The following is a 14327-nucleotide window of genomic DNA, read 5'->3' on the forward strand; positions in this document are numbered from 1 at the left end:
TACTTTTTTGCATGGACCTCAAGCATATTGTAGTATAGAGGTGGAATTTAAGGAAAGGTATTAAGCAGGCTGTGTTGTAGCCTATGAACAAGTAATATATTATATCATTTATCTTGAATGTATCATAGATAAGCTGCTATATAACGATTGCCACTTCAGATAGCTGTGAAATTAGGTGATTAACTAGTTGTTACTTAACCTCCTAATTTCTGTATAAGTCTAATTACATGAAACAGAAGTTGGTGTATTGATTTTTTACTTTGCTTTTCTGTTTTGAGTGTCATTGCAACTACTGTATTGTAAAGGATGGAAAATAATTGCATATGTTAAAAAATATGAAACTTTATAAAGCAAAAAAAAAATAATAATAAAATTAAAAAAATAAAAAAAAAGATAAGATGTATTTTAAGGTTGAAATCAGTGATGACATACTCAATTTCATAGAAAAATATTTAAACGTAAACAATGAAAGTAGTTAAGCTTTATGACTATATTCCTGAGTAAACATTTCCTTTAAACTTACTGACATATTTCCGTGCTTACTTAATAGAAGATGGTATTGATGTTGGTGTGTTTTCTTTGTATTTTAAAATGTATGTTTAAAAAAAAGGTTAAGAAGAAAATGTCATATATGTTAGTTCATTCTATGAATGGTGGCTCTTTATACATTATTTCAGTGATCAGAACAGAGTTGTATAAGTAAAAAGGAACACATCCGAGTAAAAAGTAATTTGGAAATGACATTTTTATAACATTTTTTCCTGGATTTTATACAAAGTTTTCTGAGACCCCAGTGGAAGCAGAGACAGGTTTAAATAAATTCTAGATGCATCAGAGCCACTGGGACCTATTCTCCTCACTCTTGTTCCTCAGATTCTTGGACAGTCAGACATAATTGGCAGCCATAGAGCAAATACTAATTTTATACAGAATAAACCATCTTATCAGGGAGAAAATTAAAACCCCCATCCAACAAAGGGATTAATTAAAGGTCCTGCAGAATACCATTTTCACAAGTTTAAGCCGATACCAGTTCATCTGTTTCCTGTTGTAAGTCAATTTTCTTTGGGCATGTTTAAAAAATGTATACCAAATTTTTGTTTTGACCATGACTCAGTATCTTTCTTATAACTGTAAACAAGCCTAACATAGGCTTTTTGTTTTAATTATACTTGACAGAATATATTCTGCATTTTGCTAAAATTCTGAAGAGTATTTCCACATAGTTTGGGGCATGGGACAGGCTGCATAGTGTTTAGGATATTGTTCAGTAAGTCATTCAAGATGAATTCAGCTGTGCTGACATCTACAGAAAGAGCATCACTTGCAGATTTGAAGATAATTCCATGCATCTGTTCTAAGTAAATTTCTCTTTCTCCTCCTTCACATACTCTGCTCCTGCCATTATTTGTGTTCCAGACAAGGAGGAATTTGTTGGCAATGACCGGAAGTTCTTTATTGGTAGGTGATGATTAATAAGAGGTGGGTCTTTGTCACTTGTTAGTTTTTAGTCAGACCATCCTGACACTTCTGAAAGCTTCTTTTGTTGAGGGACATTTCCAAACTTGTTCCTTGTTCTGGTTTCCCTCTATCCCCCAACTCCTTTTTTTGGATTAGTATTCTGATATGTTGATCATTCATTATAATTCATTTGGTTTCCACTGAATATCTCTTAATTATTCAGCAAACACAAATCTTTTGTTTTCTTCCAGACTGTTCCATGACATATTTATCATACTCTAAAGAGATCAATTATCTGACTACCAAACTTAACTTTTGATGACCACATTTCTACTTTCTTTCAACTTGGCAGAGCTTTCTGAAGGACCCATTTAAAGGTTCATGTAAAACCACACTGGGCCTCCTCTTCCAGGAGACCATGGGGCAGCAGCCAGATCTATAAAGTGAAATGTTGGTTCCCTGGGCCAAAATGCACATTTGAATCATTGAGAAGCTTAAAACAACAACAACAACATGGGACCACTTTTCTGTATTCTGTTGAGGATAACTTGGCCCCAATGCCATTAAGTAGGCTAACAGGGAAGGCATTTGCACAAAGGTGGGGAAGAAGCAGGCTGGGGTGGGGCATCCCTGGGCAGTAGGAGGAGAGCGTTTTTTCAGGGAATGATGGTAGCCTGGTACAGGCTGTCAGAGCAGAGCAAAGTGAGGAGGACAGCTGCCATCATTTGGGCTCTGACGCCCCACAGCCTCTACAAAGATGGCCTCCTCACCGAGCCTGGGTTCGGACACTTTCTGCCAGGTTGCCGATACCATTATCCCCATCCTACACAAGTGCTCCTGACTAAGAAGTGAATGTACTGAGGACAATCAGTGCCAAGTTTCTCATTGTTGGAGGAGCTACACATAGAGAAAGTGGGGAGGTGGTGGCGACTGGAATAAATCCTGCAGTGTTGAGGTGGCTTTGTAGGTATTGGTGTGAACTCATGGTGTTCGCCATATACAGACACAGATATAGGTGTGTGTGTGTGTGTGAGTGAGTGTGCATGTGTGCACGTTTATACACATACATATAGTACCTAGCTCTATCTGTTGAAAGGACCTGGGAACAGCTCTTTTTTGAAAATACCAGAAAGCTCTGTGATTCAGCAGGCAGATTAAGCAGGATTCTAGGAGTTCAGAAATCATGGTTAAAGTGTCCAACTCTGCCACTGATGACAAAGTTGTGAGCAGCCACCTAACCTGTGTCTTAGTGTACCATCTGAAAAATGTGAGTGATCAGCCTGCTCCCCCATTTCCATCCTGGCCCAAGCCACTATTCTCCCTCATCTGGGGCACTGCAAGGGCATCCTAACTGTTCTCCCCTGAGCCCACATTTCACATCCTCCCCACAACAACAGAGGAATTCTTCAGACACATAAATCAAACCATGTCACACCCATGTCTCCACCACCGAGTGATTTCTCATCCCACTTGGACCACAATCCAACACCCTGCATCCTCTCCACCTCCACTTCCTACCATTCTCACTACTGCTCAAGACCCTGCCCCATGCGGGCCTCCCTGTGCTTCGCCAAACCCTCTTTTCTCTGCACCTCAGCAGTTGATGTTCTCTTAGCGTGGATTGTCTTTACCTCCAGATGCCTCCTCACTGGCTCCATCACTTTATTTCTGCGTCCGCTCCATGTTACCGTTCACACACTCTTTACTTGATCCCCCCACATGAAGAAACGCCTCCACTGCCCCTTCTTCTAAGCACTTATTTTGGTTGATGCGTTTACTTTTGTCTTTCCTTTTCTATAAAATGGAAATGTCATGAAGAAATGGGTTTGATTTAGATCTCCAGCACCTGGCACATGGTGGGCACTGAGGACAAGTTAGCGGCAACGTGTGGGGGCATTTTGTTATTTTTCCTTCCTGTTCCCTTATTTTCTACCTTCAGACAGTCGTGATTATGTTTATTAACACTTGCTGACCGCAGTCACTGCAGGCGCCATCAGGTGTGGCAAGAGAAATAATCTCTCCTACCCGGAAGTAACGTCCTCTGCGTTTCCACCCTTCCAGCTGGCTTCCGCCGGAGCATGCGCCTTTGCCGCCGGAAGGCTCACCTGCGCCAGCAGCGCGCGGGGTTCTGCAGCGCCAGCTGCTGCGTGAGCGCGTCTGGTGCCCCCTACGAGGAGGTGGTCAGGTACCAGCGACGCCCTTCTGACAAGCACCGCCTCATAGTGCTCGTGGGTACGTTCTGGCGAACAGTGGCTCTCCTCCCCCATCGTGAACTTTTCCTCTAGATTAGTAGTTTTGTGTTGGGGGTGGTGGCAAAAGTTGAATTGTTTAGGGACTCCCATATAAACACTTTTTTTTTTAAGCCTGTCTTATATGTGTGTCTATAAATAAAACTTTATTGTCTCATGCTTTTATTGGCTACAGTTGAATGTGGTATGCCATGGTACACTGGGGGTATTAACAGGTTTTATTATGATGAAGTTTGTTTTGTTATGTCTTTTTTTTGACCTATTTAGAATTTGTTCTGTAAGCATAGGTGAGTATCCCCTCAGATTGCATTATCAGTCTGTATTAGAAATAAAAACCCTTGAGGCGCCTGGGTGACTCAGTCAATTAGGCATCTGACTTTTGATTTTAGTTCAGGTCTAATCTTACAGTGGTGGGATTGAGCCCCACACTGGGCTTCCACTGCAGGGCATGGAGCCTGCTTGGCATTCTCACCCTCTTCCTCTCTTTCTGCCCCTCCCCTCCTCTTGAATGCTCTCGCTCTCTCTCGCTCTGTCTCTCAAACATTAAAAAAAGCACAATTTATTAAAAAAAGAAATAAAAATCCTTAAGATCTATTCTCTTAAAAAATCTGTAACTACCTTCTTTAGAAATGTGTTTAAAGCCTTCTGGACCATATCTATGGTGCCAAAGAAGAGGGCAAATACAGTACTGTGGTGACCTGCTTTTGTGACCAAGAGCTCTGCAAGCTGGTCCCTGCAGCTGTAGTAACTAGTGTCTTGCTGCCATCTCTGTGTATTCCAACTGTGATCCAGGGAGGCCCCTGTGGAGCAGAACCACCTGCCCTACAGCCAGGACCAGCTGCATAATTTGCAGGGCTTGGGGCAAAATGAAAATACAAGGGCTTCTTGTTAAAATTGTTTGAGATTTCAAGATGGCAAAAGAAGAGCATTAAACCAAGGGTAATATCCTAAGCCTGGCCCCTATGTAACTGCATGAAGTCAGCCCTGACTCCAGCTGCGCATAGGGTACTGACTCAACTATGTATCAGGAAATATGTCTGGGGTGCCTGAGTGCCTCCGTGGGTTGGGCATCTGACTCTTGAGTTTGGCTCAGGTCATGGTCCCATGGTTTGTGGGTTCAAGCCCCATACTGGAGTCTGTGCTGATGGTGTGGAGCCTGCTTGAGATTCTCTTTCTCATTCTCTTTCTGCCCCTCCACCACTTGCTCTCTCTGTCAAAATAAATAAACTTAAAAAAAAAGGAAATATGTCTGAATTCTTTAAGTCATGGGAGCTGTAATTGTAGGGGCTGATTTCTGGGTTGTGGTGTGATAGAAACTTCATTTGACAGGAAAGGCAGATTGTCTCAGATTATCCATGAGCCCAGAGAATTTTCGCAGTGTCCAACATTAGAGAAAGTTTGCTGAGGTGACCGGTTCCTGCAATTCCTCAGCTTATTTCTGGGATGTTGAAGAAGTGTGGGTTACTCCATGGGTCAACAGGGAAATTCCTAAGAGCTTTCTGGAATTATTTCAGTTTGTGAGAAGAGAAGATATGTAATTTCCCTAAAAACATTTACCCTCAAGTTTTTTCAGTAGAAGAACTGAAATGATGACTTCACCACATAATTGTATTTATCCACATCTAATAATTTCTGTATGTGACTTTCTGTATTTAGGACCTTCGGGCGTTGGAGTAAATGAACTGAGAAGACAACTTATTGAACATAATCCTAGCCATTTTCAAAGTGCTGTGCCACGTATGTGTAGTTTTTCTTTCCTAGCAGTTCACGTTTTGGTAACACTGTTTTTGCCTCTGCAGATGCACTGAACTCACTTAACTATGCCATACCATTTATATCAGATATTAGGGATAGTCCTTGTATAATATGTATAACTATATTTATATTAATAGAGGGAATTGATTTATTGGCATGTAGCTAGCTAGGCTTTTAAAAGGTGACTTTGCCTCTTCTCCATTTCTCAACAACTATATAGATGACACTTCAGGAAAACTAATATTAAGCATTAATAGCTAACATTCATTCATTACTTACCATCTTCCTGGCAGTGTGCTTGGCTCTTTAAATGCCTTATTTTATTTTTAAAATTTCAATATATACAGATATAATTTTATATAAACCTGTAAGTATGACTATACCATCCATTGCCGGAAGGAGCATGTGCATGTGGGGGCTTCCTCTTCACCTGAACATGAGAGAGAGGAACTTAGAGAAACCACTTAAGAGCTAAGCATGTGTTCCCTGAAGGTTGGGGGGCACGGAAGACGTGTCAGAATTATACTTGAAAAAATCTAAAGAGTTTAGAGGAGTGGCCAATGGCTGTAGTTTGGGAAATAGCTGCCCTTTTAGAAATCACAAGTGACTAGCTGGACTAGAGATGGATTTGAGATACTCGTGGTGGTGGAGGTGGGGTTTGCAGAATAACCCAGTGCATCTTCTAGGAGAGCAGAGTCAGATTTAAATATCTAAAAGGCGTCTGGAGTATCCAGCCTCAGCATCAGTGAAGTCAGAATTTTCCTGCTCTTTCCTCTCCTTTCTTCACTGTAGCCTTGGAGAGTTAGAAAGCTGGAGAGGAATAGTAGAAAGGCAATGAAAGAGAGGAGAGGAAATGAATCCTATTCCCTTTCCTGACTTATGGCTTTTTGACTTGAGGCTTCCCTGGTTGCAGCAAGTTTGATCCAGGTGTGGGGAAGAGAAGCCTAAAATAGAAATGGAATTCATAATTTTGATTATTACACGGGAGTGGAATTTTATTAGATTGAGACTGCGTTTTGTGGCACAGATGATGGTAGCCTTTTTTTTTTTTTTTAACCTAAAAGTAATAAGAGTCCTGATAACTGCTTAGATTTCCATCCAGGGCCAGGAGAAGGCAATGGGGGACAGAAAAAGTTGCTTTTTGATCTTATAACTAGGGTTGTGCTTGCCAAACACTGTTTATGTGTGTAAGAATGGGCCTTGATCTACAACACTTAATTTTTATAGCAACACTATCAACAATAGCCAAATTAGGGAAGGAGCCCAAATGTCCATCGACTGATAAATGGATAAAGAAGATGTTGTGTGTGTATGTGTATATATATACACATACACACACACATGAATGAAATATATGAACAGTTGATAATATCAACACATGAAAATAACAAAGCAGGAGTGTGACATATATACACACACATACACAAGGGAATACTACTTGGCTATCAAAAAGAGTGAACTCTTGCTATTTGGAACAACATGGATGGAACTAGAGAGTATTATGCTGAGCAAAATTAGTCTGTCAGAGAAAGACAGGTATCACATGATTTCACTCATATGTGAAATTTAAAAAACAAAACAGATGAACATAGGGGGAAGGGAAGAAAAAATTAAAAAAGAGAGGAAAGCAAACCATAAGAGACTCTTGATTACAGAGACTAAACCAAGGGTTGCTGTAGGGGAGGTGGGTGAGGGGATGGGTTAGGTGGGTGATGGACATTAAAGAAGGCACTTTTTTGGGATGAGCACTGGGTGTCATATGTAAGCGATGAATAACTGAGTTCTATTCCTGAAGCCAAGACTATTAACTGACTTGAATTAAAACAAAAACTACAGAAGAAATCACCATTTTTCAGTAATCTGGATGAAAATAAAATGCCCACAGAACATAGAAGAATTGTAAGCAGTATAGCTAGTCATCATTCAAATGAGAAAAGTTGCCCATATTTTGCTTTTTAAATTGAATGAATAGTTTTAAGCTTAAAAATGAATACTTCTAGTTATGCACCAGTTCACAGATTTTAACCATATAAAATATAGTCCAATAAAAGCCACAGAGAAGGAGTAATCTTAGACTTATATGTATATAATTTATTATAACCTGAGAGCTATAGTGTTTTACTAGAATTTTTTCTTAATACAACGGTATAGGCCTAACTGTAGGAATTTTAAGGATCTGCAGAAAGGTTTGAATAAAGAAAAAAAATGACCCTCCGATAATATTTGCTTTTCAAGCCTCTTGATTATCCATAACTCCTTTTATCATTTAGGGCCTATGTCACACTCCTGCTTTGTTATTTCCATGTGTTGATATTATCAACTGTTCATATATTTCATTCTTAAACTTTGTCAAGTGCAAATGCAGATAGGAACAGGGAGAATTCGTGGTAATGCAGATTAAGGGACTAGAAGCTTTGCAGTGTATGTAGGACACAGAGTTGGAACTATAGTTTATTCATTTTTGTGTTCCAGGAACCTAATATATCCAGAACAGAGGCACTTGGTACATTAGTTGAATAAATAGATGAACAGAAAATGATCACTTTTAGTTATTCAATGAGCTCCTGTGTTCATACCAAGTACAAAGAATATATAATAAAAAAAAAAATAGGACTGAATCCAGACTCCACCAGTCTTTCTCTTCCGAAGATCCCTAAAACTAATCACCATCTCACTCGGCTATCAGTGAATTTGGGCAAGACTGCAGACAGACTGTCCTCGGCTTTCTCCCTTCAAATCAGAGACAATCTGGTGTAGCAGAAAATATTAGTCTAGGAGGAGTCAGAACACCTAGGTCCTTGTTTTCAACTTTGCTTTTCATTAGTCTTATGCACATGAGCAAGTTAGTTACTCTCTAAAATCTTTAGTTACTTATCAGTAAACTATGGTGATGAAATAACGTTTCATCAAGCTAGCAGTATGAGGAATGAAATGAGACCTTGGGAAATGCACAATCTAAACGCAAGGTATGCTACCTGGGGAACTTAAGGCATTTTAGGGCTCACACATAATTCACTCATGCCTGTTTTTCAGTAAGAGTGGCTGTCTCTCACAGCCTCCCCATCCTGGCTCAATACCTAATACATTCGTGTCCATACTGTGAGCACTTAATAAAGGTATATAGATGAACTGATTTTGATATGAGAACTTCCACTTTCTTATCACCAGTTTAGGCTCCCTCTTTTTGATTCTAGCATTTTATTTATCTGTTTATGTATTCATTTATTTATTTTGATTAGATGTCTTTATCCAAATGTATATTGGTAATAAATCAAACCATTTCAAAGATTCTAAAACATATGTTAAAATTCCATTTTCTGATAGATACCACTCGTTCCAAAAAGAGTTTTGAAGTGGACGGACGTGAGTATCACTATGTGTCAAAGGAAACATTTGAAAGCCTCATGTACAGTCACAGGTAAGCAAGACATTCAGAACCTGATTCTCACCTGTGGTTATTTTACCTTCAAAACACATGCCCTATTTTTATGCATTATCCACAGCTTCTGGGGGCAATTCCTTTTGTTTCTGAAGAGTTAAGGAAATGTAAATTGATCAACTAGTACACTAACTCCTTGGGTTTGGAGAGGGAGCAGAACTGAGTTGCAAATCTTAGAGACTTTGGAGAAATAGTTAAATCCTAGATCTCCCAATATTTTTTCTCCTATTGATTTTTTCCTATTGATAGTTCTTCTTGTGCTACCAAAGTCCACGTATTTATGTTTGATCTCATTGGAGTTTATCTTCATGTTACTCTAATAGTATTTTGCCTATAGCAAGAGTTCTTGTTTTCCCTGTGGAACCCTTCCAGGATGCTTGAATATGGTGAGTACAAAGGCCGCCTGTACGGCACCAGCGTGGATGCTGCTCAGGCAGTCCTTGATGAAGGAAAGATCTGTGTCTTGGACTTAGAGCCTCAGGTAGGTCTGTGGCAGAATATTTCCCATCTCCCCAAAGCAATAATGAATGTCATGGCTTTTGTGCATATTTCTGTAGGTCATCGCTGAGAAATTTTATTCTTTCAGTCTTTTAAGGATAAGACCATATCTAAGGGCCCAGATATTATGTAAAGGAACGGTTGCCAATATCTTGTCTTTAGTTAGGGAATGAGTCTTGCTTCTCAGATACAAAAAGGGAACTGAAATGGGGACTATAAAGAAAAGTTAGAATCCTGCTTTGACGTTGATCACAAAGGCATCACGGAAATTTGTGGAGGGAAGATGTTGCTTTACACAAGGAGGTGAGGTTCCCACGTTGTCATACCTGAAGCTGCCTGTATGAGACCATACATGGAGTGAGCAGGAGTGAGCTCCGTGTTTTGATCCTTGTATCTTCTGGGATTTTTTGGTAGTTATTTTAAACATACCACGTGTACTAAAGAGAATCAAAGGATAAGACAATTGCTCTTACTTGGGTCAAGGCTGGTGCTCAGTGTGAAGATGTCAGTAGTATCTAATATATGATAATAGCCAAGACGAAGGGGGAAGGGAGGGTGAAACAGAACTGATCTACTTTCAGAGTTTGTCTTTGTCTCTGTCCCATGAGATTATTTGTAGGATCCTGTTCTCAGATTTTGTAAGGGTGTCATGACTAGTGAGAGAAAGAGCCAGACTTTAAACTTAATTTTAATTCTAGAACCTCATCTTTTAATTATTAAAATGTTTATTTCTTAGAGTTGAGGACTTAGGGGCAAAGGAGAATAAATAAGAATAAATTGGCTATAAATAATTGCTAATTTCTGGTCTTAGAAATTTGAGAACATTCATGTTGACTCTAGGAAATTAAGATTTCTGTTTTTAAATGTGAACCTATTTTTTTGTGTAGGGTATTCAAATAGCTCGAACCCATGATCTAAAGCCCTATGTCATATTTATAAAGCCATCTAACATGAGTTACATGAAGCAATCTCGGAAAAACGCCAAGATCATTACAGACTACTTTGTAGACATGAAGTTTAAGGTAAGATACAGAGGAAATAGATGGATGTAATTTTTTTTCTAGTAAAAAAAAATCACTGTATTATTTTTACAGTATCCCAATGTTAAGGAATGTGATTTTTGTTTCTAATGGATAATGCCCTTATGATTTATCTTTTTACTGGATATCATTTGTAGATATTAAAATAATATTTAATAAATGCTATGATACTACTCTTATTTGTTTTCTAGTCTAGCTTAAAAAAAAAAACCTCGGGGTGCCTGGGTGGCTCAGTCGATTAAGTGTCTGACTTTGGTTCAGGTCATGATCTCACAGTTTGTAGGTTTGAGCCCCATGTTGGGCTCTGTGCTGACAGCTAGTTCAGAGCCTGGAGCCTGTTTCAAGTTCTGTGTCTCCTTCTCTCTCTGACCCTCCCCGGCTCGCACTGTCTCTCTCTGTCCCTCAAAAATAAATAAAAAACATAAAAAATTAAAAAAGACCTCAAGCCAAGCTACATGGAAATTGAGTGTGCACAACCCTGACATTCATATTTTATTTATCTTATGAGTTTGAGAATTTACTTTAAAAATGCTGTAGTGAATATACCTTATATGTAATATGAGTTATCTATACAAAATATATTTCTAAATTCAAACATTATATATTAATGATGATAGAAATAATAGAGGGGCCAAGACAGGTGAGATTAATCAGTGAATTCTTCCTAGAATAACTAATTTTTCCCATTTTATTTTTTTCATTAAATCTACCTCAACTATTTTAAGTCATCATATACATTCAGCAAGGTGTATAAATCTTAGGTATAACAGCTAAATGAAAATTTTTTTTACATGTGCATACACCCAGATAACTATCACCTAGATCAATATATTATATCCACTTATTTTTTTGTGTATATGGTAAAAAATACATAACATAAAACACAAAACATAACATCTTAACCATGCTTAACTGTACAGTTTAATAGTGTTAAGTATATTCACATTGTGCAACAGATTTCTAGAACTTTTACATCTTATAAAATTGAAATTAGTGGTGTCTGGTCTGTTAAGCATCCGACTTTGGCTCAGGTCATAATTTCACCATTCATGGGTTTGTCTCGCAGAGGACTTGGACTCGGCGCTGACAGCTTGGAGCCTAGAGCCTGCTTCATATTCTGTGTCTCCCTCTCTCTCTGCCCCTCCTCTGCTTGCACTCTGTCTCTCTCCTAAAGATAAATAAACATTAAACATTTTTTTAATTAAAAAATTCAAAACAGTCCCTGGAATTAAACATTAAGAATACGTCATGAATTTGCATGTCTTCCTTGCCTTGGGGGCATGTTAATCTGTATTTCACATTTAATATATGTGTTTCTGAAGTGAACAAGAGGTATATTTATATAACCCTTTGTTATTTGTGTCTTCATATTTTTTTAAGTGACTGCTGTATGAAAATCTGATTGTTCAGTTTGCATTCCAGACAGTGGATCCATGGCTAAATTCTATGAATCTCTCAGGCATTTAACATTTAAAATTTAAATTTAAATTTAAAACTGTGTTCTCGGAGCACCTCAGTGCCTCAGTCAGCTAAGTGTCCAACTTCAGCTCAGGTCACGATCTCATGGTCCACAAGTTCGAGGCCCACCTCAGGCTGTGTGCTGACAGCTCAGAGCCTGGAGCCTGCTTCACATTCTGTGTGTCTCTCTCTCTGTGCTCCTCCCCCACTCATGCTCTGTCTCTCTCTCAAAACTAAATAAAAACATGTAAAAAAATCTCTTAATTGTGTTCTCAGTTCTATGGCAAGCTAAACAAGTTAGCAAAATTATTTCTGGATCATGAGTATGGACATCTTGTAAAGGAATACTGCCACAGCATTGCAGCACTACATTTGTATTTGTGTTTATTTTTTATACTTTTTAAAAAGTTTATTTATTTACTTTGAGAGACAGAGAGAGAGCATAAGCAGGAGAGGGGCAAAGAGAGAGGGAGAGAGAAAGAACCCGAAGCAGGTTCCATGCAGAGCCTGACCTGGGCTTGAGCTTACAAACCATGAGATCATGACCTGAGCCAAAACCAAGTGTCAGATGCTTAACAGATTGAGCCACCCAAACTCCCCTGTATTTGAGTTTATGATTGCACTGGCAAAAAGCTGTACTGTTTTAATTGTTATGGACAAATAAGAAAATAACAGCAGTGAATTTAATGCATTAGTGCCAAAGAAGGTCAACTGACCCTCACTAAATGAACATTTCACAATAGTGGAAAGTGACAATATTAAAAGTGAATTAAGTCATGGCATCACGAGGCAAAGGACAATAGTGTATGTCTAATTCAGTAGAACCAGGTCATACCATCTTCATGTTCAAAGTGGCAGAATGATGTCATTTTTATCAGTATTTAGTTTCTGAATTTTACCTTCTAAAACTTCATTTGAAATTTATGTATTAGTTTTCTAATATTTAACTGGTAAATTTCATTTTCTTTCTGCCTGCCTGTCTTATCTTCCCCTCCTCCTCCTCCTCCTCCTCCTCCTCCTCCCATATGGTTTGAAAGCTGCAAGTGTTTAGATAATAGAATAATATAATTTAAGTCCAAATAGGAAGGTGAGGGAGTTGTTCTGGCTACCAACTGTTACTTAGTTTTGCAAAGCCTTGACCGGGGAAACATTAAGTAGGACTAAAGATAGAAACATAAGTTTTGTGGTTTAGAATAGAGGACATCTATTTGGCCTAAATGTTTTATGAATAGTTTCATAACTGAATATAACAGTAAAACAAACTGTGCTTTGTGTCTATTTCCTTTATTAAGTGTGTGCTATCCATATTTTTCTATCTCTCCTTAAAGGATGAAGATCTACAAGCGATGGAGGATTTAGCCCAAAAAATGGAGACACAGTTTGGCCAGTTTTTTGACCACGTGATTGTGAATGACAACTTGCAAGACGCACGTGCCCAGTTGTTGTCTGCAGTCCAGAAGGCGCAGGAGGAGCCTCAGTGGGTACCAGCAGCATGGGTTTCCTCTGATGCTGAGCCCTAACAAGGTCTCCTGCTGAATGCTGGAGTTGTAACAATATTCATCTGTCACAGCTCTGGACTAACAGCTGCAATCTCAAACAGGATTTGCTCCATTATAACGTGTGCAACTTTAAAAGTGGCGCAGTTTATTAATAAGTCTTATTTGAAAAAAAATTCACATTGTATGTATGTAGAGTTACCTCCTTGGCTTTCAGGGAAAAAAATGTTTTCCTTTACCTCATATGCAGCAATGGTAGGAGTACAAACAATGTTAAGCCACCGAGTATGAAACCTTCCTTGGATTTCATATAATTTTTGTACAATCCAGATAAAAGAGCCTCCCTGAATAAAATAAGTAGTCTTTAATTTCAGAAACTGGATTTTGCCTCATGAAACTTCTGTTTTATGAAACTGGCTTTTATCTGACTTAGCAGGAAAGAAGGGTTAATGTACACATTTCACATCTAACATGAAAACTTCCAGAAATGACACTGGCCTCATCATTTATATATCAGTCTACAAGGAAAAAAATTCTTCTTCTGATCAGAGCTGTAATAACTATTAATTTGCCTAAAAGCCAATATCCACATTATGCCTAAACTAGGAAAGGGCAATTGATTTTAGTCCTAGAGACCTGTATCTGAGGAAACCACAAGGTGAGGATGCTGTTCCATGAAGTCTTATTTTTCTTTCTTCCCTAGATCTTGAGACTTGCGTTCAGTCTTGCTGGCCCTGTATCTGTTTATCTCCTGTATCTGTATCTTTATCTTCTATCATTCTCTAACATTCCCCATTCCCACACCATCCCTCTACCCCTCTGATCTTTCTTAACTATAAAAGAAACCAAGTGCATACTTTAAGATATTTGTAGTTCTTTTTTACTTAAAGTGATTATCTTAAAAAAAAAAAAAAAGCCAATGGGGAAAAAA

The 14327-nt window shown here is 38.5% G+C and overlaps 1 protein-coding gene across 1 annotated transcript in view; it reads left to right on the forward strand.

Annotated features, from left to right (window-relative positions):
- The window catches only part of MPP4 (membrane palmitoylated protein 4), a 40149-nt gene extending 26371 nt beyond the window's left edge, over positions 1–13778 (forward strand). Inside the window, exons 16-22 of the mRNA XM_029933283.1 lie at positions 1420–1461; positions 3523–3693; positions 5367–5447; positions 8790–8883; positions 9277–9385; positions 10290–10424; positions 13229–13778. Coding sequence (XP_029789143.1) covers positions 1420–1461; positions 3523–3693; positions 5367–5447; positions 8790–8883; positions 9277–9385; positions 10290–10424; positions 13229–13420 — 824 coding nt within the window. The 3' untranslated portion in view covers positions 13421–13778. The remainder of the gene's footprint in view (positions 1–1419; positions 1462–3522; positions 3694–5366; positions 5448–8789; positions 8884–9276; positions 9386–10289; positions 10425–13228) is intronic.
- The last annotated feature ends 549 nt before the right edge of the window (positions 13779–14327 follow it).

This window comes from Suricata suricatta, chromosome 3 (assembly GCF_006229205.1).
Source record: "Suricata suricatta isolate VVHF042 chromosome 3, meerkat_22Aug2017_6uvM2_HiC, whole genome shotgun sequence".
In the NCBI taxonomy this organism is placed as follows: Eukaryota; Metazoa; Chordata; class Mammalia; order Carnivora; family Herpestidae; genus Suricata; species Suricata suricatta.